This window comes from Rhinolophus sinicus, chromosome 5, assembly GCF_057876585.1.
Source record: "Rhinolophus sinicus isolate RSI-liver-muscle chromosome 5, RSI-T2T, whole genome shotgun sequence".
In the NCBI taxonomy this organism is placed as follows: Eukaryota; Metazoa; Chordata; class Mammalia; order Chiroptera; family Rhinolophidae; genus Rhinolophus; species Rhinolophus sinicus.
Genome location: NC_142505.1, coordinates 50,283,215 through 50,307,071, shown reverse-complemented (window position 1 = coordinate 50,307,071; position 23,857 = coordinate 50,283,215). Strand labels below are relative to the sequence as shown.

The following is a 23,857-nucleotide window of genomic DNA, read 5'->3' as shown; positions in this document are numbered from 1 at the left end:
GTTAAATAAAATCCATACATATGGGCATTTTATTTACTGCTCATTGATTGCCGCTATGATCAACATCCCAATGAATATCCTTTTCTCTTTTTCATATCTGTGCACCTGTCTAGCTTTCTTTTCAGGAGGAGACTGTTGGACCCCAGGGCGTGCATATTTTGAATTTTAGTACATAGTGCCAAATTGCCCTTGAAAAAGTTTATGCCAATTTACAATCCTGCCAACAATGGATGAAAGCACCTAAAGAATAGGGAAATTAACTTTCCATTTTCTTAGCTTTTCTGAATTTTACCTGCCTCCAGAACTTTAAATGCCTTAAACACAAATGTGTTTATGAAATTGCAATAAAATCAGCAATGACCAAGATTCTTTATTTGTTCCTTAAGATTAAGTCATACTAAACTCACTTTAGTTTTTGATAAGGTTAATATAAAGGCAGATCAAGGGAATGGCTTAGACATAGGGTATCAGGATTTCAGCTAGGCATTTGATATAACAAACTCATATTTATATTTATATATTTATAATTCATTTATATTTTATTCATTTATATTTTTATCAGACGGAGAAATAAGTACTGAATAGTGGTTCAGCTGGATGGATTTATATTTGATTGAACAATTCCATACAAAGCAGGTTGATTAGGGAATCCTGTCACTTCTACAGAGAGGTTGCCAGAGGCACTGGGCTCTGTCCTTCCAAAATGTACATAGACCTAATTACTGTTGACCCTTGAACAATGCAGGGGTTAAGGGCTCAGACTCCAGGGCAGTCGATAATTTGTATAGTATTTGACTCCCCAAAAACTTTACTGCAGTTGTCCCTCAGTATCCATGGGGAATTGGTTCCAGGACCCTCCACAATATCAATACCAAGACACTCAAGTCCCTGGTATAAAATGGTGTGGGACTGTCATAAGTCAGCCCTCTGCAGCCTGGGATTCCCAGCCATGAGTGGAAAATACTGTTTTGAATCCGCACATGGGAAGCCTGAAGATATGGAAGAACACATGTATATTTAATGGAAAAAGTCTGCATATAAGTGGACCCATGCACTTCAAACCATGTTGTTCAAGGGTCAACTCTATATACAGCCTTTGAAAGCACACTTTTTGAAAGTTTGATTCCTCAGAGTTGGGAACGTTAGCTAAAACAATGGAAGACATAATTAGAATTGAGAAATATCTCAGCAGGATGGAACCGTAGGCTCAAATTTAGTTAAGATAAATCTAAAGCAAATATTCAGTAAGGAAAAGAATGAAGTTTATACTTAGCATTAAAATTCTGGTGTGTATGTATTTGTGTGTGTGTGTGAATGGAAGGGAAGCTGGCTACCAGGATATGAGTTTAATCAATTACAAATATGAATATGGGTCATCATTGTACAATAGATGCTAAGAGATGAATTCACTGTAGGAGTATATTAGTTATTTTAAATCGTGTTTAGCACAGGTAAGGACACACATCAAGACTTGCATTCTGACCCTATTCAGGCAATTATTTTCTAAAAGAAGCCCTGACACATTGTAATGATCCCATATGTAATGGGGTACAGAGAGGGGACTAGGAGGTAAGAATGACCAGTCAAGAGGACAAAGAATGATTAGGCTGCATAAGCTAGAGATAATGGGCATAACGGTATTTAAATGTCTGAAAACCTGGGCACCCTCCAAAAAGCAGTCAGGACAAGTGGACTGAATCTTCACCCAAAGTTCAAACTATGTCAGGCAGTGGGGGACGCCGCCCATTTAAGCCATTTAAATACATTGTTTCCCAAGTGATGTCTCTAGTGATAATGCATTGACGAGGATGGCTACACGGGGGATTCCTGTGTGAGCAGGAAGGTTATACTAGATTCTTTCCACCAACACATGCATGATGAGTGGCATTGACATGCCCAGTACACGCCCATGGATGGTCCAGACTTTGAAACAAAAAGACACGGAAATCTTTGGCAGAGACTAAAGCATCATGTTAACTGCTGACAGTAGGAGCCCTGCTAATGGTTGACCTGAAATCCCCACCTGCTAGGGCTGTGGCACACAGGGGACAGGTTGGCTCTGTTTGCATCCCGACACACACCTTGCTCATATTCCCCCTTTTCTCTCCCGCTCAAGTGAACATCGCAAATGTTAACATGTTCCAGTGATGGGGTTCCCATATCCTCAAATCTATGCTGTCTGCACATTTTCCTTCCCCCATATACCCTGCTTTTACTTGTTTTCTTCCCACTTTAAGTTCTTCTCTTCCTGAAAGCAGCTCTCACTTATTTTATATACATATATATGCATATATATATATATATATATATATATATATATATATATATATACACACACACACACAATTATTCTCACAACCAGTAAGAAAAGAGTCCTCCCCGAAACTGGACAAAGGGACATGAAAGGAGGCTCACATATAGTGAAATAGAAATGGCCAATAAATGAATGAAAAGATGCTCAGCCTCAAATTATCATTAGGGAAATGTGAATGGCCTGCAGTTGTATCAGATTTTTGAAGAATAAAAGAGTCTGAATAGACTCCATGTTGGAACAGCGTGAGGAAATAGAGACTAGAAGTTGACCCACATTTTTGAAGGCAAATTAGGTGATATCCTTCAAAGTTTAAAATATGTATACTCTATTCTAGGGCTCTCTACCAAATTTCTCTTTTCTTAGCACATTATAGAAACAGCTATCATTTGGTTAAGCCTCCATCCTTGTTGGGAACAAGCACATGAGGACAGGGAAAGCTGTTCTTTGGAAAAAGTATTCTTTGAAGCATTGTTGGAATAATGAAAGACTGGAAATGACCCAAATGTCCATCATTCATGTACTCATTCATTCATTTATTCATTCATTCAACAAAATTTATTGTGTGCCGGGCAATGTTTTAGGTGCTTAGGATACATCTTTGAACAAAATAAACAAAGATTCCTGCCTACTATTTTAATACATCAATAGAGGACTGGTAAATAAAGAGAGTACATAATACATATAGCGGAATAATATGTTCATCAAAAATTAGACAGCTGTAAATGTCCTTGACATGGAAGGATAGCCAAGGCATATTGGACATTTATTTTTAAAGGGTATGTGCACATGTCTGTGCTTGCAATATGCATACAATTTTTCTGGAAAGGCTGGCAAAAAACCTTAACAGTAGAGTTGATATTGAGGTAGGGGGAGAGGGAATATTACTTTTCTTTTTATAAAGTCTTTTGTACTATTTAATTTTTCATAGTTAGGATGTATGTTTTATGAAATAAAAAACTTATAGATGTTATAAAGAAAGAAGACATCATAAAGCTAAATCAGTAGCTCTGCTAGAAAACTAAGGCTCATATCTCAAAGAAAATGGAAAATTCCTTAACCTATCTGTAGGCATTGAGACCAAAATGATTAGGTGCTTGATGCTATTCAGACTGCAAGAATGGAAATTAATACCATAGTACTTTGGAATGCAAAGCGAAAGACATGAGGTGGGCCTGTGGTGTTAGTGGTCATGGGCGTGGTAGACATGTCTACACATGCAAATCAAATGGGGAGACAGCCAGGGCTGGGGAAGGGTCTGAGACCAGCAGTCAAGTATTCTGGGGCTTTCTCCTAGGTTTGTGACTAACCGTCAACCTCTTGGAGACTCAATCTCTCCTGTAAAATAGTGAACTTGGAGTCATTACTGCTAGGTGTGGCCTAGCAGTAACATTGCATGAATCTGCATTATTCTGGCAAGTCTCAGTTTGTAGCAGAGAGATTTTAGATGGCTCCTGAAATTCTCTACAGTCTTTGAGAAAATCACCTCAACTTTCCAGTTACCCTCCTTCTCCTAGTGCTGTGAAGAAACACATTATACACTTTAATATCTGTTTTTGTGTAGATTCAAGTTGAAATACATTTGGGTATTTTGTACTTAGAGGATTCCAACTACAGGGTCATGGAAAGTCAGGCTTGTTAACACGTGACCAAGAGAAATTGATTCTCAATATGTCTCCGTTTGATTAGTTTAATCTGATATATTGGGAAGGAAAAAAAAAATAGTGTGATTCAACCCACTGGGCATTTTCAGATGAAATTAGAACATAATTTTATCCTTTTGAAAATTGGATTTCTGTCAGATCCGCAAACCCAGAAGTTCCACTTTGTCTCTTCTTTGGGGGTAAGTTTTCACAGGAGAAGAGGTGATGGTTATAAATGAGTTTTCATTTTTGTGTGCTGGGGGAATATCAGCTTGGAGGAGCATGTGAGGGGACCTGCAAATGATATGTCTGTCTTGTTTGTTTGTCTCTGGGAGGGTCCATGGAGATCTTCTATCCAGAATGGACTATGTGACTCAGACTCCCCTTCCATGTAGAACTAAATTGGTCCTAGTCAGGGTGCATTCAGAGTATCCCATAGAAAGCTAATAAGGGGGCTAATATCTAAACAGAGGGAGGACTGCATAACAAGTAACCCAGGGAGAAGATAAATGCCAGAGAGAAATGTTTCATAGATTTGGTATTTGGGACACTCCACTGCCATTTCTCCCGTCCCATTTGTTTTTCAACTGATTGGAAAATTACTAATGAGTGTGTTTACATTTTCTCCAGTTGTTTTACCCAAGTGTGAAACCAGCTGGGGAGAGGGGTTTGTTCTCTGTCCAAGGCCCTCTCTGTCCCTCCTCCTGTCTTCCTCTCACTCTCCCGGCTGCCAGGCCCCCTCCACCCGGCCAAACCTCCCCTCATTGTCTCACCACCCTGCTCCCTGGGGTTCTCTCTGCTCAGCACTGGCCAGCAGCCCCACCACATGTTTTGCATTGCTCACACCCTCCCTTCTCTCCCCTTTTGTTGTCATTTGTTTTGTTTCGAAGGAGGTGAGGTGCAGAGGAAGCCTTGGGTTTATACCCTTGCACTCAGCTTCAGGACAGGGAGCAGGCCCAGATGTCATTTGTTCCCATTTCTGTGCTGAGGTCAAAAGGCCCTGCAGGAGAACGTCCTTCTGTCCTCTGACAGTTCTTGGGGACGCATTCCTTCTCTCTGGGCGGCTCTGAATTTCTGGTCTCTGTCGTCTGCCACGCAATCCCCTCTCCGTTGCTTAGCTCTTTCCTGCTGATGAGGGCGTCTCAAGCTTCAGTCATTTTGAGAACCACCTTCACGGTGATGTTTTGCATGCCCTATGACATAATTAAAAGTCTGTCGACTCCCTGCACATCATCTTGCTTATCAGGTATGTGGACATTTCTCTCCTTGGCCCTGACTGTGTAAGACTCCCCCTGCCCCTTCCCGAGGTGTTACTGGGTTACTCAGTCTCTTTAACGTCTTCTTAGAATAGCCATTCAGTACACTGTCAGTTTCCAGTCTATTAGCCAATTCTGTTAGGCCATACCCTGAGGTGGGTTTTTTGTTTGTTTGTTTGCTTTTTTAATTCATTAGTTGAGATGACTTGGTGAAGCCAGTTCTGCCTAGGCCAATGATAATAAACATTGGTTGAATGTATGAATTGAGTGAATGAAGAACTTTACCTGGCTTGTCAGCACACTTTTGTAATCTGAAGTCCGGTGCCTACAAGTAGCCTTCTCTTTTTCTTCCTCCCCTCCCTCCATTCCTCCTTCCTTCCTTCCCTTCCATTCTTCCTTTCTTCCCTCCTTTCCTTCCTTTCTTCTCTGCCTCCTTTTTTCCCCTTTCTTTCCTTTCTTTTCTTTTTAGTTAAAAAATTGAGATTTTATTTAGAAGCTCACTTTCTAAAGAAACTCATAATAGACCATGCACAGAATGAGTCCTCAGTTATTAGGAAAGTCTGGGATTTTTTTCAGAAACCCTCTATTGACTCTCTGAGTCGAAACAGTTTAGACTCCACATAAAATATGCGTTGTTTACCCAGGCTCTTCATGCTCTGCATACTGTTACAGCTCTTGAAGAGCTTGTCAGTGACAAGTAAGATAAATGAATGAAGAGGACTTTACAAGTGTTTAAAAGCTAAGTATAGCATGTGCTGCCCACTACTTAATTAAACAGACCTGCGCTTAACTAAGTAACTTTGTGGTGGAAACTTCTAGGGCCTTTCCCTTCCCCCAGAGCCCACCACCTCCAGAGGAGGTGCTCAGGATGTTAGAAATTCCTTGGTTGTCTGCAGTTGCTAATGTGTTAGCCTAAGTTTGAAACTGACTTGTTGGTTGAAACATTAAAAATTTTTGTGGATGGTTGGATAATGACTTTTGAGCTGATAGTAGGACAGGTCACCAAAATCAACTCCACTGTGGCTCCAGCCAAGATTTTATAATGTGTCTGAGTTCCATTCTTTTCAGAGAACTCTGAAATCAAAGTGAACTCCTTCTCCTCTCAGCTCCGATTGGAGCCAATGTCCAGAGAGACAGGGCCCATTTCCAGATCAGTCTTAGGTGTTTTTTCTGTTTCGTTTTTTTGTTTTGTTCTGTTTTGTTATAATGAAGAGGTCAGTTCTTATGGATCTGAGAAGTGGGGTACAGTGGTTACATAGGAAGGTTTGGAACGATAGTCCCAAATTTGCTAGTTGTGTGCTCTTTGGTAAGTTTCTTAGTCTTTCTAAGCCTCCATTTCTTCATCTCTAAAGTGGGTATAACAACAGCCTCTGCCAGGACTGATATTTAGGTCATAACAAGATCGGACAATTAAGTTCGTGAACTTGCCACCATGCACTTACACAGTAGAAAGTTTGCAAATGTAATTGTCCAACGTTTCGTATATACTTGAGTCATTCTTAGTTCTCATGAGTTTCTGCCTCTGTCATAGCAGCTATTAAAGATTTTGAATAGGGGCCCCCTCCAGCCTCCATCACAGGGCTGGTGTGACTGACTGAATGAGAACAACAGGAGCAAAGTGCTATGTTTGGCACACAGCAAGGGCTAGGTGAGCACTGGTTATTGTCGCTGATGTTTACAGGCTGCCAGCCTTCTTTCTGCCACTGTTCAGGACCCTAATCTTCACGTTATCAGCAGAGTACATAGAACCCTTTCTCCGTAAATGATTGTCCTCCCATGGGTCGCAGTGGCTAGTAGCAGGGCAGAGATGATAAATGCTCCTGGCTTCATTGTACATAACCCTCTGGGGAAACCCTCAGGTACCTAAAGTGGCAGCAGGAAGTTGTTTGCCAGAATAATGTTCCTCCCCTTACTTTATAAGAAAAAAAAAGAAAAAAGCAAAGAAGGAAGAAAAACTGCACAAAATGTGAAATAAGGAAGAACAGTAGACTAGCATCTATCTGTGTATAGTTTGGTTCATGCTAAAGACATTCTTTTCCCTGCCTCTCACATTTATAGATACGGGAACATAGGCTCGTGGAAAAGTGATTCATTCTGAGTCTCAGAGTGAATATTTGGCAGAAAAAGAATTAGTGCCAGGCCTGTGTCACTTCCCTAAGGAAGGTGAGAGATCTATCTCCCTAAGTGATGAGAAATCTGAAGAGCTGAGCATGGGAAGGCCTGGTAGTCAAAGGAATGTTAGTCCTGTGCAAAAGTTAGGCACACACTTGTTAGTCAACAAAGGTTTTAGCTGGATTCCCTCCAAAACATACTCTGAGACAATAATTTGGTACAGATGGCTTTTTAAGGAGGTGGTCCCAAGAAGCTTGGTGAGAAAATGGAGAAGTGCGACAGGGAAGGGAAAGATGAAGAAAGGTACATTATGCGCAGTTTTCTGCTAGACTCAGCATGGGCAGCACCCCACTGAGGATCTATTGAGAGATTCTGGAACACACCATGTCATGTCCTGTGACATGACATGCTGTCACACAAAGGGCCAGGATGCTGGTTATTTATTCATCACCTCCCTCCCTCATAGACTGAGAGTTGTTCTGAGAACGTGAGCTCCCCAGCGCTTCTGGGCTGCCCTATTCCCTGGCCAAGCCTGCACCTGTGGCCAGAGAAGGACCTCAGGCAGAGAGAGAGATGCAGGGGCTTGAGGTGGGATAACAACAGCGCATCTACAGTTGATTTCAGTTCCAGGATAGAACAAGAGAATGTGCAGGGGCACTGACATTCTCTATAACAATTACAATAAAATAAGGGGACTTAATAAGTAGGTACGAAAATAGCAACCAAATCCTCCATGGTGACCTACTAATTTTCTTTCTTTAAATAAGGACTGAGGGAGGTGCCTTTAACAAAGTTTGGGAGGGAGAGTTTCATTACTGTTCTGTTTGGCCGTAGGACTCATTGGCTGAATGAGTTGGGGGAGATCAGACCAGTTTTCGAAGCAGGACTGATGAAATAGCAGTGGATTGTGTAGATATTTGTAAAAACACAGATGTCAAGAGACTGGCCCATTGTCCCAGAAATGTCGTAGTTTTACATGTGTGAGCCTATGGCTATGGCTGTCCTAAATTCCTTCCAAAATGTCCCAAGTTGATAAGTTCTTCTGAGAAATAAGAAAGTGAATTGTCATCTCAAATATGTTTTCTGCTCTCCCCACATCCAATAAAGGAATGAAGAAAGCAGCGCGCGCGCGCGCGCACACACACACACACACACACACACCTCATGTCTTAGGTGCCAGTGCCCCACGTAGACCTGTTTTTCCTCTTGAGGATATTAGAGGGTGAATTTACCATGGAATCTCCCCAGCCCTCTTTTTCTTATACCCATATCCACACCAACTTTCAAACCTTAGCTCAAGGGGCATCTCATCTATGGAGCCTTATTTGATGCCTCTGCCCTCAGCTAGAAGGGAAGTCTCCATCCCCTGGACATTCATGTAAACCAATCTCTTCTCTTCCATTTTCCTTCCCATTTTATGTTATAGTTAGTCCTCTAATTCCTCGTGTCTAATTTAATCTTTGCTTTGTCCCCTGCATCTGGCCTGAGACCTATCACTTACTGTAAGACTCTGAAGCTAGAAACCTGGGTTGAAGTCCTGTTCCTCAGCTCACTAGCTGAGTGACCATGGGCTTGGTTGCCGCATCTGTAAGAGGGCTCATAAAGTTAGCCATCCCAAAAGTGTGGATTCAGTGAAAGCACACTGGCCAAACACTTAGCCTTGCCCATAATTGCACTTGTCTTTGCGGGTGCAGAAGTTTAGTGAGTGTTGAATCAATTTCTGTGTAGTATCCTCAGTAGAAGCCTTTCCGTCATTGATGCTTATTTACTCCCAAAAAGTTCCCAAGGTGGCATTTCTCCCAATAGCTTCTTTATCCTCCTGCTTCATTTTGTCTTCCAAGAGTGGCCCATGCATTGGAACCCAAACCCCATTTGATTATGAGTCATTTCCTGTGGGCCTGGGGGATGTTCAGGAAATCTCTCCCCTGCTCACTGTCCACTTATTGTCTGGTTTCTCCATCTTTTACTGAGAGACAAAAACTTTTGACCTTGCTCTAATTTGGCAGACATAGAATAATTCTGGACTCTTTTGGATTTTCCTGACAGGAAAGAGGGAGAAAAGAAAATCTGATAGAATAAAGTGTAATTGCTATTGTATGGTATTATCTCCATATCCCATAGCAACAAATCTTATTAGTTTTTTTTTCTTATTTAAACCATATTCATGAAGGTTTTATTGTTAACTTGATCCAGATGACTGATGAAAGCATAGTTCCTTATTGCCACCTTGCTAAAATATTTTTAAAGCCAGTTTTAATATTACACGTTTATAGCTACATATTGCCATTAAGCTATTGAGTCTATTACTAGTCAATGAAGGATTTTCATTTTGTTTCAAGAGCTCCTTGGATAAACTCTTCAGAAATGTCAAGAGAGATGGAATATACGGCACCTTTTCACAGATGGTGTTCATCAGGGATTTTAGTTAATGGAGAAAGTTTAGTTTTCCATGGTTGGCTTTTGGTGTTAACAAAAGTATTCTAAAGGCCCCTGCTCTTCCAAAAGCTAGGGGATAGTAAAGCAATGAATCCCATAACATTCCAATACCCTTTATTCTTAATGAAGCAAGTAACTGGGGACATGGTAGAGAATCTCACTGGATCCATGTTACTAAAGAATGGAACATTTCTTGAAGAAGAAAAATTTGACTTTTTTCCAACAGCTCCAAAACTATACATTTATCCTGCTCTCCCCACTCCCAAGGACAATAACAACCAAAGCAAATATATAACAGGAAAAGTTAACCTATCACATGGAGAGTTATCTACTCAACTGGCTCATCATAGAAGCTAATTGTGTATTTTCCCTTTCATCTGTTCTAAAGTAGCCTGTACCCTTTCCATTCATTTATTCATACATTTTTTCAACACATATTTACTTATTTCTTGTACATCAGACTGTACACAGTGGTGAGTACAAGGGTAATTCAGACATATTGCTTCACTCAGGAGATTTTCAACCTAGTGATAGAAAAAGCCAAGAAAGCGCATAATTATTTATCATTCATTGAGGTAAGTGCTGTGATGGGAGGCGGATTGAGAGTGGGTACAGGATTGTGGGGAAGGCGGTGGAGCAGCACTTAATCCTTTCTGAGGCGGGCTTAGGGAAGACAGTTCTGGAGGTGATGGTATTGAAGCTGAGACCAAAAGAACTGCTGGGTATAACAGGTAAAGGAAGAGGAAGAAGAGCATGATGGGAACAGAGACAGCATGGCCCAGGGCTGGGGAGATGAGGGATGAGAGGTGAGGCTGGGAGGTGAACAGCAGTTACCTCCCAAGAGCCTCGTAAGCTGTGGCGGAGCCGGGGCTCTTTTCCTAAGGGCAGCGGAGAGCCTCTGAGGAACTTGAAGCCAGAGAGTAACTGGGTCTGATGTCACTCTGACTACAGATTATGTTCACTGGGAGGCAAGAGTACAGCAGGCGAGCTGTTAGGAGACTATTGCCCTAGAGAAATAAGGTGGTGCCTGGAAGAAAAAGGAAGTAGAAAATGAAATCTGATTAGATTTGTCTCAGCAGTCATGACATAATATAGTAAAACGAATATAACACAGTTAGCCAAAGGCGAAAGTGTCAGGTCAACCATTTGGTAGACATGAAAAGGAAATAAAAATGGGCTTCAGTGAATTGCTAAATGAGCCCACGAGTTCCCAAGTGCAGTGCTGTGGAAAGCTATCCCTCTCCAACTCTATATTAGTTTTCCTGGGAATTCAGTTATGACTGCCCAGATTTACTGGTTAAAGCTTTGTGGTAGGCACCTTGTGGTTCTCATGGCTACAGGGAAATGCATGGTATCACCTGGTAAACATGCCTGACGTTATTTGAACAAATAGTATCCTTGTTCCAATGCTTGTTACAATTTTCAGCATTTTTTTTCCCATCAACTTTTAGGGAGTCTTATTCATGGCTTCCCATCCTTCCAGACCATTCTTGGTGTGTTAGAAAACCAATATAATTGGGTGGTGATGAGGGTAGGTCGTGTAGATGTTAAAAAAAAAAAATGTTTTAAGAGATTCCTTTTCAATTTTCCAATTAAGCAAGCGGGATTGGTCAAACTTTTTTACAGAAGGGAAAACTAGCAACCAGCCTGTAAGAAATCCATCACAGTTTAGGGGATATGTTACAAGCAAGATAAATAAAAGTAGTCTAGAGTATCAGGCCACGCTCTCATTTTTCATCTCCGTTTCACACTCTTCTCTCCCAGCCCAGACTAATCAAAAGAAACCTCTTCCGCTCACAATTGTTCTGTGTACATTTCCCCCAGATCTGGTATTCACATGAACAACGGGGTTTATTTATATTTCAGCACCAAATTGGAAAGATGACATCATTCATTTACAGTCTTTATCCCATGACATGCCTACTCTCCGACACCTCATTTCAGCAGACACATTTAGGACTGCATACAGCATCTTGTTTAGCTTGTACATTCTTTTATGGGATACAGTTCAAAGGTAGGGAACTTTAGGCTTGTTACTGGTAAGAAAATAATCTCATAAAATCACAGGAGCTTCCCCAAAGGATAAGGACCTTATGATGTTTACAATAGCAGTTATTATTTGTTCATTTAGGTTCCCTCGTTCATTCCTGGGCAAGTCCCTTCCTTGTTCACCATAGCGGAGCCTACAGCTCCCTTCAGGCCCTCAGAATTCTATGAGAAGACACGATTCCAGATTTACTAGTTCATAAGTTCAAAAGGAGAGGCTCCTGACAATACTGGAATTTTAGGTGTGAACGCTGAATTTCAGAATCTCCTGTACCGTGGTAGGGGACCCTCAGCTGACGCAACAGCTCCGCTGACCTCCTCTTTCTCCCAAGACGTAGCCTGTCCACTGGGTCTTCTGATACTTTAAGTAGACAAGTGAGGAATAGAAATGCTATCTGCTGCCAAAGGTTGCTTGGGAGTTTTAATTGTTAGATACATCTTTCCCTCTAATTTTATTGTTTTCATCTATATAATGCATTTTGTTTTACATTCACTCTGGGGCCTTTCAAATATTGCACACATTTTTTTTTTTTTTAAATGGAATGAGTAAACCATGAGATAGCCTTTGGCAGGTAGAATTGGAATGTGAGGTGTTTCCAAAACTTAACAGAACTGAAGAATTTATGGGAAAGCTATTTCTACCTGTTCAGCTGTTTGCCATTTTTTGCTAGCAGCATGGCAAAGACAAAAGCCTAGAGATTAAGAATTGGAAGACCCAGAAAATCTCTACATTTTATGTCAAGAAAGAGGCTCTGGGGGCTGAAATCTAAGCCTTGATTTTCTCGCTGCAAATGAAAATAGTAATAATTCCTCCAAGGAAAGTTTTGAGGAAAAGTTAGATTGTACGTGAAAAATACTACAAGAATACACTATGGTAGGTCCAGAGTTATCATCAGAGTATTATTTATATCACACAATAAAATAAAATTCCGACTGGTTGGCGGCTCTGCCAGCTTGACTTCCAGCTGTCTCAAAGTGCTGAAGGCTCATTGTCGTCTCGAGCTACCAGTGAGATTGTTATGGCAATGCGTGAGATGTCTTCAACTCTCAGTGACCTTCCCTGGCTGCAAACAGACGTGCAGCTCGCCTCTACAATGCCAGCATCCCTCAAAACCATCGCCCCTTCTTTCTTTCAGTCTCTCCTTGCAGCAACATGCATAGCGTATCTACATTGGCTAGGCCCTGTACTAACGTCTGGGGAGAAGCGGGTGACAGAAACAGCCTGACATCTACCAAGAGATGAACAGACAAATCCATGGTTATAGAGTGCTGGTAAGAAGGAGCTGCACAGCATCCAGCCTCACGGGCAGGGGCCGGGAAAGGCTGTGAGTCAGCCAGACACAGAAGTTTGGGCTGAGGGCAGGTGACTGGGGGAACTGTCACAGGCAAAGGAAGCAAAATGTATCAAGAAGGAAGAGTGTCACACAGGAAACAATAGCACTAGTAATAACAGCATTTGACTTTTGAGGTGAGCTCCTCCTGTGCCAGGTCCTGAAAGGACACTTGCAGTTCATCATAGCACTTGCCCACAGGGACCTAAGCGGGGCAGGCACTCTTACTCCCATTTTAGAGTTGAGGAAATTGAGGCTTAGAAATAGTTAACTTTCAAAAGACCACATAACCAGCAAAGAAGTGAAGTAGGACTTGAATCCAGACAGTCTTATCTCTAAACCCGCAGTCTCTACATTTCCCGGCTTCCTGGACTGGATATTTTTATCTGCCTTTTCCATGGTCTTTAGGCATTTTCCTAGATTCTGTGATCCTGTTAGGTCAGTTTTTTTTTGCCCTGTATAATAAAACAATACAATAAAACACTTCTATGGCCTTGAAAGTTTAACGATAACACCTAGTCACCTCATGTGACAAACGCAGTGGGGAGTAAATTAGGGTGGTCTCTTCTCCATCGGCTCTGCCCCTTTTGCTTAGTTTCCTCAAAGAACTATAGCTGTTAAAACATCCATAAAGTGCTCTTTCACTAGAAGTCATCATAGCAACAAACCATCTCCAAGAGTATTTTTGCATTTGGCAGCTTTTGAGTGGATGTCTCTGTCTTGTCTTGCAAGACCATTGTTTGTCTATAGTTCCGTGTCTCCACCCATCTTTTCATCCAGGGCTTCCTTCTCTCGCTTGCTCTAGAGTGTAGGATGTGACTGTTGGCAGTTTGTGATTGCAAGCTTACTCTGGATCTCTGTGATTGCTTGGTAATGTAAAACAAAGCGCCTTAGGGTATGTCCATTCTTTTCCCCTTTTAAATAAAATAGGGGAAGTGCACCTACATGTACAAATGTAGACCCAAGAACAAAGTGACGAGGATGTGACAAAGCCTCTTTCACCAAAGCGTATGGCATGGTGCATTCCTTATTAAGCTTTGATTTAACTCAAAATGAAAACTTCTGGATGAGGAACAAAGGGAGCCCGAGAGGTGCTATAATTATGCCGTGAGTCTCTTTGGCTGGTCTTCTAGCTCCTGATGGCGTCTTCCCTGGTTTTTGTTGTGCGCAGACCCAGAACAGAATGAAGCTGATAGCGGACAACTACGATGAGGACCACCACCATTACCACCACCACCACCACCACCATCACCACCGATCTCCTGGGAGGTCGCAGCATTCCAATCACAGGCCCTCTCCCGACCAGGTCAGTTTCATTGCCGCTTACCTCCAGGACCCCTTTTACCCTTTGGATATTTTAAGATAAAATAAATAATCCTCAAGAAATAATAAACAGCATAAAGTGATACGTTCTTTGAACTGAAACTAATAGCTTTGGTATTTATTTCCGTCACTCAAGCAATCTAAATGTTTTCCTTTCTCCTTCCTCTTTAAGGTTTTGTCTATTCTTGTTTATGTTATGCATTTTCTTTCCTCCCCTCCTTTCTTCTTTCATAGATATGTAGGCTATTGCTGGCTCTGTATCTAATGGTGGGTTACTTTGGAATGTCTCTTTCAGAGTTTTAAGAGAAAGCACTTTGTTTCCATGAGCTTGGCAACCAGAGAAGCCTTGAGTTGGCTGAGCACTTTCCTAGAAAACTCCTTAGTGATGCAAATTAACAGTGGGGTAAAACAACATGAAGAGAAATCCGTTTTGCTTGCATTTGGGACAGTGAAGTCAAGGGGTCTGGTTTATTTGACTTAGACCCTATCTTGTCCCTTGACTAAGGCAAGTGAAAAGATGGATTGACAAAAACAAAAATCTCCTGTGATTTTCAGCGATATTTGCATTCATCCACCAAATGCAAAAACTATTTACAGCATTTAGTGTTAAAACGCTTGAAGAGGAACCTCATGGAAATTATATAATTACGTGCAAACTAGCAGGATGGAATAGTCAACAGTGGCAGTATCTCCTCCTTTTTTATACTAGGATGTTTTTTTTTTTATGATCCTAGTGTAACGCACAATAAATTTCAAGAAGGATGAGGCATAGGTAATGGAATAGAATCCTCTGGATAAGTGTGAGTGCCTTTGTTACATATTTCTGAATTTGTGAGGGGAGGGCTTATTGGAATTACCCATGTGAAAGAGGGGTTTAATTGTTTGTTGGAGGAAGGGATACTTATTATGCTCCTAAAGCTTTTTTCAGATGGCTCTGTTTCCTTTTCACTTCATGTCACTAGCATTCCAGAGAAGTTCAGATTCCCAGTGTTCAGGAGTCCAACTCCAGGGGCACCATGTATATTGTACACAACATAAGAAGGGTTCTCTGGAGCTGTGCAGTGAGGTAGCTCCGACCAGGACCCCACCACACCCACCCCTAGCTGGGCCTTACCCTTGTACTTGAACACATGTGCCCTCAGCGACCTCAACGCTGCAGAAGATGTTCACATAGGACATCTCAATTTCTGAAGCCAAGTGCAGAAAGGTACCAGTTCGTGTGATTAGCTCTCAAAAATGGTTCTCCGTTTGGAGATCAGCAAAGTGGGGAGAGCTATTAATGTTATGTCATTATCTTGTCTGTCTGTGGTTTTAGTGTGATTTGGTTTTATTTGTTCGATTCTCATCCCTCTGCTCCCCTGCCCCCCTACACACACACACACACACACACACACACACACACACACACACACTCACCTGCCCCAGTCTACCTGGCTTCCTGCTAACCAGATCTCTTCATTTGCGTTCTCGGTCCCTACCATTTGCTCCTTGACTTTTCCCCTGAGGGGTGAGTGTGAGGTTTTCTTGGTGCTAGAAGTCCACCCTGGGCTTGAGATGGGAACAGAGAGCGCTCTAGGGGCAGAAAGAGGGATTTGGAGCCACACGGGGGAAATGGGTCACACGGGGACCTGCTGAGATACCAAACAGGCTTGTTTCATCACAGAGACACATATGCTAATATGACCTGCTGGAAACAGGGCACCAGATCATATCTAGCTGTGTTGTGAGTGACATTTCTTACAAAAGCTTGTCTGGCTCTGGCTACTTTTCCAGAGGTCTTTAATCATAAACTAAAGGACTTGGCTGCTTGGTTGACCCTCTTATGTTTGTCCACCGACACTAGAGGTTGTCACAGGGTAGAAATCATGGCTCAGGGGTGGTGCCCTTTCCAGAAGAGTTAGCATTCCTTGAGGAGTGTCTGGCTAATATATGTCATCAGGACCTCTGATACACCTTTCTCATTGCTACTGTTAGGAAGATGGTGATGGCCTCCCACTTTCACATCCTTCATCTCAGTGACCACTGTAAGCAACCATAGACATAGAGGCAGACGGCCTCATCCTTGTCTACAGATGAGAAATCCAGGCCCTGGGAGGAGCTGGGGGGACGGTAAACTTGACTCGAGTCCTGCTGCTGGCTCTTTGCTCCTTCATCCAATACTTGGAGCGCATACTCCATGCCAGCCACTATGCTAGGCTTGGGGAAGACCATGGTGGACGAATCAGAACCCCTGCCTTCAAGGAGTTCGCTGTCTCGCCCTAGGACAAAAATTCAGGTCATCTCATGTCTCATTCAGTTCTTCTCTGGACCATGCCAATCAGAATGTGACAGATGAAAGGTAGTTAGAACTTAATTAGGGGCCCATGACTGGCAACTTACTCTATGGTGGGTTCACCCTGAAAGTAAACTGCCCTTGTCCAGAAGGATAAATGTCTGGTTTTCAGTCAGAGTCAGGAAAGCTGTAAGGCTCCCTTGCTGCACTCTCTCAATCAGAGGAGAGTGAAGCAAGGGTCCTGGTGTGAGTAGGCTGACTCCGGCAATAGAAATGTCCAGAACCCCTGGGCCGGCTGCCCTTTTTGACGAGGTGTCCCAGGGCTAGGACCACGATGCCCTCCCCTATACTGGTGATTTGTAATTCGTCATCATCAGCAACTCATATGTGAATATACACATTGTTGTAAATCCAAGTCCCAGAATGTAAGAGTCTTGAAAGGCTGGGGAGTCTTCCCCAATTGGTTACAAACTCTACACATAATTGTACAAACATAGATACTACTATCTATGGAGTGGAGTTACTGCTTAGGAAAAAGTGACAGCCTTATGTCAGTATGTGACATGAGAGTCTAAATAATGGATCGATTTGGACGAGAATTGAACTAAATGTCTGCAGTGTACCCATGTTAGCTGAATTGACTTAAAAAGAAGGGAGTGAGAACTCCCTTCCAGGGATTCCAGCCCCGACTTCCCTGTGGCCCTGAAGGGTGACCAACAATGCCTTCTGGAAGAGGGGCTACAAATGTTGACATTGTCTCCTAAGATGTATTAAGGGAGCAGAACATGAAAACAAAGAAATATAAAAAAATCAGTCACTTTGCTACTTTTCCAGAGAAACTCATTTTTCCTTAGGAAATTCAATTTAAGTATTGCCAGGTTTGCAGAATTAGATTCTTTTTCCATTTCTTCCTGGTCCCTCTATCCTTTACGATGATTTTGCTTTCTCCTCAGGAGAAACTGAATCCAAGGGCTATAAGTCTAGACTAGCATTTCCCAAAGTAACTCTTGGAACATGAGTCCCATGAGGAAAGTCTTGAAACAAAGATTCAGTGGGCAAAGAATTTGGGAAAAGTGCTGCATATTATAACTCAATCTTGGAGAGTCTTGGTGCAATTAGCAGATCAAAGGATCTAAAAAAGTCATATAAGAAAGAAAGCTCTCCAGTTTTATTTAATCCAGCATTTCCCAGACTTATTTGATCATAGATTTTTTTTTTTTTCTTTTCTAGTAACATCTGTGCTCTGAGAAATACTGTTCTCAGAGTATCAGGTGAAGAAAGCGACTACCCAGTTTAAAACATGGCTGATCTAGTTTCCAGCAGTGTTTTTCATCATAAGGTGGAATTTTGAAGCAATTTCCCCTATGCTTTGCATAGCAGAAAATGAGAGCGCCCCTTTCATTTATTTCTTATGATATTAATACCTTTTTAAAGGGTGCAACATCTAAGCACGAGTTATCCCACCAAAATCCCAATACATCTGAACTAAGGGAGCCATTATAAAGATGAGGACCCAGGAAAGGAAGGATAATCACAAATGCCAGCCCCTTAGGGATTGAAAATGAGTGTGATGAGGAGAAGGGAGGATTTGAAGAACACGTAAGAAAAATCTGGAGGGGGTGGCAGTCCAACAGCCGAGAAAGGAGCCGTTAATAGTTGGTGGCCTCTGACCCCCCAGGATGGTGATAGCCATTGAGTGTGTCCGAGTAGAACATTCAAACAAATCCCAGCAATGCCTTTAGGAAATGCTTCAAGCCAAGAAAATGGCACAAGGGCAGACAGCAAATATTCCCCACGACACAAGCTGCTGGTGGGCTTTGAGAAACAATAAAGGCCAAAGAATAAATGGAACATGCTGGAGACACATTAGTGACTTTATTGACAGTGAAGTTACCGAGACTGATTTTAGAACAGTTTTGTGGAAACTCAGCTTCTCCTAAATGCCCTCTATACCTGTCATCATCAGTAGCATCTGTTATTTTATTGAAGTAGCATCTTTTCTTGCCTTATGAATGATGTCAGGTCTTTTTACTTTCCTTTTTCCAGGCATCATATGATTTTTATTGTTCCAGGAAAAGTCACATTTTATTAGTCTCCTTCCGGTGGCTCCCAGGTATGGAACTAACCCCATGGATAAGGAAAACACAGCATGGAGTGAGCGCCACACTCTAGCCAACTGAAAATGCCAGGCCTTGTTTAAGCTGCCGTGTGGTACCCAGGACTTACATTTCTGTGCCTGGATTTTGGGTTAGGTTTCGAGCCTTTCAGGGCCTGGATCTCATTGCATTTTTTGTGGAAAATGCACTTGTAAGCGTCAGCCACTCTGATTCTGATTTGTAAGGGCCTAAATAGCAAAGCACCTAAACACTTTTTGGCTGGAAACCCCAGAATATGTAGACACTTTTTAAACCCAGAACTCACCTCTCCTCATTCTCCCTCCTTTGAATGAAAATGCTCCCTCGCAGGAGTTGAGAAACTCAAGAAATTTTCACTATCTTGAAGACTTTTGTGTTCCATTTAAAACTAAATTTCCCATTTTGTTTATAGAAATCCTACTTCTAAAGAAGAGCTACAGAGCCCAGGAGCATGGAGGCATAATATTGATTAAATTGATAATGAAAAAACATTTGGTTACATTTTATATGTTATTCATACTCTTTGTTTCATATTGCAAAGCACATCCCTACCTGTCTGGCTTATAATAGGTGCTCAATAAATGTTTGTTGACTGAGGTGTTTCCATAGCACCTTTGGGAACTGGGAAGGGCCGATGAGTGTACCACAATGGTAAAGATAAAAGATCTCCAGCTAAAGAAAGTGGAGCTAATTATCCAGAGTCACACCTCTGAAAATCCCCAGGCCCAAGATGCAGACCTGAGTCTCTGGGTGCTGTATATTGGTGGCAAACCAATTTGGGTGTCAGTATGGAAGTATTTCTGCAACCACATAATTAAATATGGTTGAATGGCTATAATATCAAATTTGCCTCTAATGCACATGGGCGTTTCTCTTTCCCATTGAATTGTAGTAAATGTTATCCTATTTTGATGGTTTTTTTCAAAGTTGAAATGTTATTTCATCAGTTCTCTCTCCATTTGCCTCAGCTTTCATTGTTCTTCTGTTTTGTGACTTTATTCCTTTCGTTTTTCCCCCATTTCACCTGTTCTCCTTTATTCTTCTCTGTTCCTGCTGTCCTTGTGCCAAACGACATGTGGCTTTCTGCAGCTCTCCCACTGCCATGTAATCACCAAAGTGAGATGCTCAAGGAATGGAGAGCATGGCACACAGAGGCAGGGGCATCGCTCTGGGTTACAGAAGGACCTTGGCCTTGGATGGCCAGGACCTGTATTCCTTTGTTCACTCACCCATGAGCCTCTGCACACCCAAGGGCCTGGTACAAGCCAGGCCCCCAGAGCAAAGTAAAGGCTGCTTCACTTGACCGGGGGCTACCATCAGGTCAGCCAGGGCTCTGGGGGTGCTTTCAGGTAATGATCTTCCTATGGCAGAAGCTGGATTTTCCATTTTGCAACCTTAACTTTAATATCCATGCTGCTAATTTATTTCTAGAAAATTGATTGCCGTAGTCAGAAATATTACCCACTCCTCTTGGCAATTTCTAAAATCTGTCTGTAGATGTAAATAATGGCCTTTGGTCCTTTCTCTGCTGCTCCAGGTTACTGTGTGGTCCTGGCACATGTTGGCTTTCAGCTGAGACAGGACATCTTTCAGAGCACTGAATGTCCACTTCCATTTTCTTTTGAAAATTCCCATAGAATTCTGCTTGTGACACAGGCCATTTTGCCATAAACCACAAGTAACTTGGTTACTAAAGAACTCAGACCTAGGTTTGGCCTCCTTTTCAAGCCAGTGACATGGCACAGATGTAGAGACTACTTTAAGACATAACGAAATTACCCCAGTGACCTCACCCCTGCTGGCTGCACCTGTGCTGTGCTTCAAGGGACTGCAGCCTTGATTTCTGGTCCCAAAACATGTCCACTCTCCCCATAAGGTAGAGTTAGGTTGGAAAATAAACCCAGGGTTCCTGCCCTCTCACCCTCCCACCTTGTCCACACTGCACACACTGAGCCTTGGGGACCTGCTGTCAGATGGAATTGGCCACTGTCCTGCAGAGTGTCACTGCAGGAGGGGGACTTCCAGCCATCCCTGAAATCAGGTCCTGTTTGAGGTGGTAGCTGGAGGCAGGTAACAATATTGGCAAGCCCCCTCCCCCCATATATTTTGGCCCCAGACCTACATGGTAAACCACCTCCTGGCTTTTCTCCTCCTCCTCTGTGGGGCCTGCATTTTCTATTTGGTCAAGAAGGAGTTGGTGGCGTCTCATTGTCCAACTGGAAAATGAAGGCGTCACAGCAGCCCCTCCCTGAGCCCTGTTACTTCTCAGAAAGCCAACTCAAGGCCTTTTGGATTCCCTACCCTCAGCCCCTCTCTGTGAAGTGCTGGACAGGGCTTTGTGATTGATGCCCTGCTTGCCTTGCACTTTCACCAACAGATTAGCCAAAGTGCAGCCCTTTGAATTGTAACAAACACATGAGGGGTTTAACTTGCCCCATTGCCCCCAGAAGATGGATTCTGAATATAGAGTTGTTATTCCTAGCTTTTGCTTAGGGAGGAAAAAAAAAAAAAAAGAATTTATTTTATGTTTTGAGGTTAAATGAATGTGGGATAAATGTATACATAGTGTCCTGAGTGTATATATGTACGTATCGCTATATGTCAGATGAACTGAGTACTTTTCCACATATGGAAGAATTTCTCAAGATCATGTTCAACTAGAAATTTCTCTCCCTAACTTCCCCAGAGTGCATGTTTGAATATACATTGTATATACATATAATATGTATGTGTGTAAATACATTTTCATGTTTCCTACATAAAACTTACCACTCATCAGAGCTTAGTACAAACGTATAGTTACAGCACAACCGAAAAAAATAAGTGTTCAGTCCCCCATGACGGTAACCTAATAAGAAAAATTACCTGTGTTAGGTTTTTAATATCAGATTCCCATCCAAGTTAGTATGTCTGAAGCTTGCCCGAATAAGAGACAACAGAGTTTTTTGTGTTGCAAATCCAATTTCAGCTTCATGGAAGGATGAAGCAAGCTGTCAAATTCAAAAACCCATGAAGAAACCTCTTGTTGGGCTGATGTTTGTTGGATGGGAGAAGGGTTCAGAGATTTCAGCTGTTCCCAGTCTTGGGCCAGTCCTGTCAGAATCAGAGCCAAAGATATTCTGGGATGCATTTTGAAATAAATCCTGTGAGCCACTTGCCTCTTTTCTTTCCATCTAAAATAATTAATTAATTTTTAAAAATTGAAATATAATTGGCATTTAACATTGTATTGGTTTTAGGACTACAACATGGTTTGATATATGTATTTAGTGTGAAATGATTGCCAAATAAGGTTAGTTAACATCTATCACCACACATTGTTACAGGTTGGGTTTTTTTCTTGTGATTCTTGCCTCTTTTCTGATACTCCTTTTATCTTAAGTAGATTGAAAGATGCTGTGTTTAAAACTCAACAGATTTTTTTTTTAAGTCCTTGAAATAGATAACTCAGATGTCACTTTTTTCCTTATCCGTCAAAGACTCAAAATACCCAAAGCTACTAAAACACAAGCCACAAGGTGTATGGGATTTCTGACCACTGGGAAATAAAGGTGGCAGTTTATTTGTTTGCTTGTGTTTAAGAGCAGGAACTCTGGAATGACCCTGTCATGGCTCTCTGTGAGGCCACAGGTAAAGAAGGAAGTGAGGACAAATGTCTAAAGTGTTGTTGTGGGAGGTATTTAACTGCTCCTTCCTCTCCCAGCAGTTACGTGCTCACCCAACCATTACAAGCCACAGAGGAGGAAGGGAGGCAGGGGGGCAACACACAGCCTTTGGGAAGCTGGCTTTGCAGATGAGCAGGTTATTGCGAAAGCTCTTTAATCTGGGCGTGATGTTAATTCCTCACATGTAAGCACAGGAGGCCACGACTTGATAAACCCTGCCAGGTAGGGTCTTCACTGGAAGGGGAAAAAGGCAGAGCTGCTTAATGCGTCCGGATCCTTCTGTTAGAAAAGGATTTTTCCTTAAAAGAGATTTGAGCCTATTGACTATTCCAGCCTTACGCTATTTTGGGTAAAGTTATCCAACCCCCCCTTTACTGATTACTCTTAGTTTGAAACCTTGTTTGCAGTATTAGGGTTTCATTAAGAGATTTGTTGCAGTATCTTTTGAGTCAACAGAGGTTTTCAGACATAGCCTGCACTCCCCAGTTTGTAGATTAGATGTAACTCATCTTGGCAACATGGGAAGGTTGATTCTTTTTCAACTTGCTGCTTTAATTCAATCACATTTGTCTCTGAGGCAGCACTTCAGCTCCCCCACTGAAAGGAGGTGTCCAACCTTGAAACGTCTTGAAGCAGGGAAATCCATTTGCTGTTGCTAAACACCATTGCCTCTCTTTTTTTCTTGAACTGATGGAGTAAGGATCATGGTTGACTCACGCACTCCAGGTACTCGGTGTGCTCCGAAGACAACAGGATGGCAGAGGAAAGAGAATTGGAAACATCCTTTAAACGTACCCTGTGCATACAGATATTCTGAAAACTACCTTACTTACAGAACAATAGCATTCTAAAAATTGTTTCCGCATCTAAATATTAATGATCTGAATAAACTCTAGCTTTGAATAGCTCCCAGAGGCCCAAATGTGGAAGGATGGTTTTCTGCACTATCAGATCCTTTTCACACACACCCTTTTTGCCTTTGGCTTTAGTGCAAAATCAAATAATTCGTTGTAATAGTAACAAACTATCAAATGCTACCAATGGGGGTGAGATGTCTAGTTATATTTGTATATGCTTGTAACATCTACAAAGTAGTTTAATTTGTTCTCCAATTTAATTCACTTGGCAACCTTATGAAGTGTCAGGGTCAATATATGATCCCATTTTATTTCTGAGGCAACTGAGGGCATGACGTGTCAAGAAGTTACAGAATTTGGTTGCCCATTAGCCAGGAAATGGCAGAACCAGATTCATGTTAAAAACACAATTTTCACTCTGTTTAACAAAACCAAGCGTTAATGCCTGATGGATGAGGGAGGAAAAATAA

The 23,857-nt window shown here is 42.0% G+C and overlaps 1 protein-coding gene across 17 annotated transcripts in view; it reads left to right on the top strand.

Moving 5' to 3' along the window:
- ERC2 (ELKS/RAB6-interacting/CAST family member 2) overlaps positions 1–23,857 on the top strand; it is a 918,050-nt gene that overhangs the window by 711,892 nt on the left and 182,301 nt on the right. For all 17 annotated transcript variants that reach the window (XM_074313127.2, XM_074313130.2, XM_074313128.2 and 14 more), the window contains one exon: positions 14,307–14,441. In XM_074313127.2, coding sequence (XP_074169228.2) covers positions 14,307–14,441 — 135 coding nt within the window. The remainder of the gene's footprint in view (positions 1–14,306; positions 14,442–23,857) is intronic.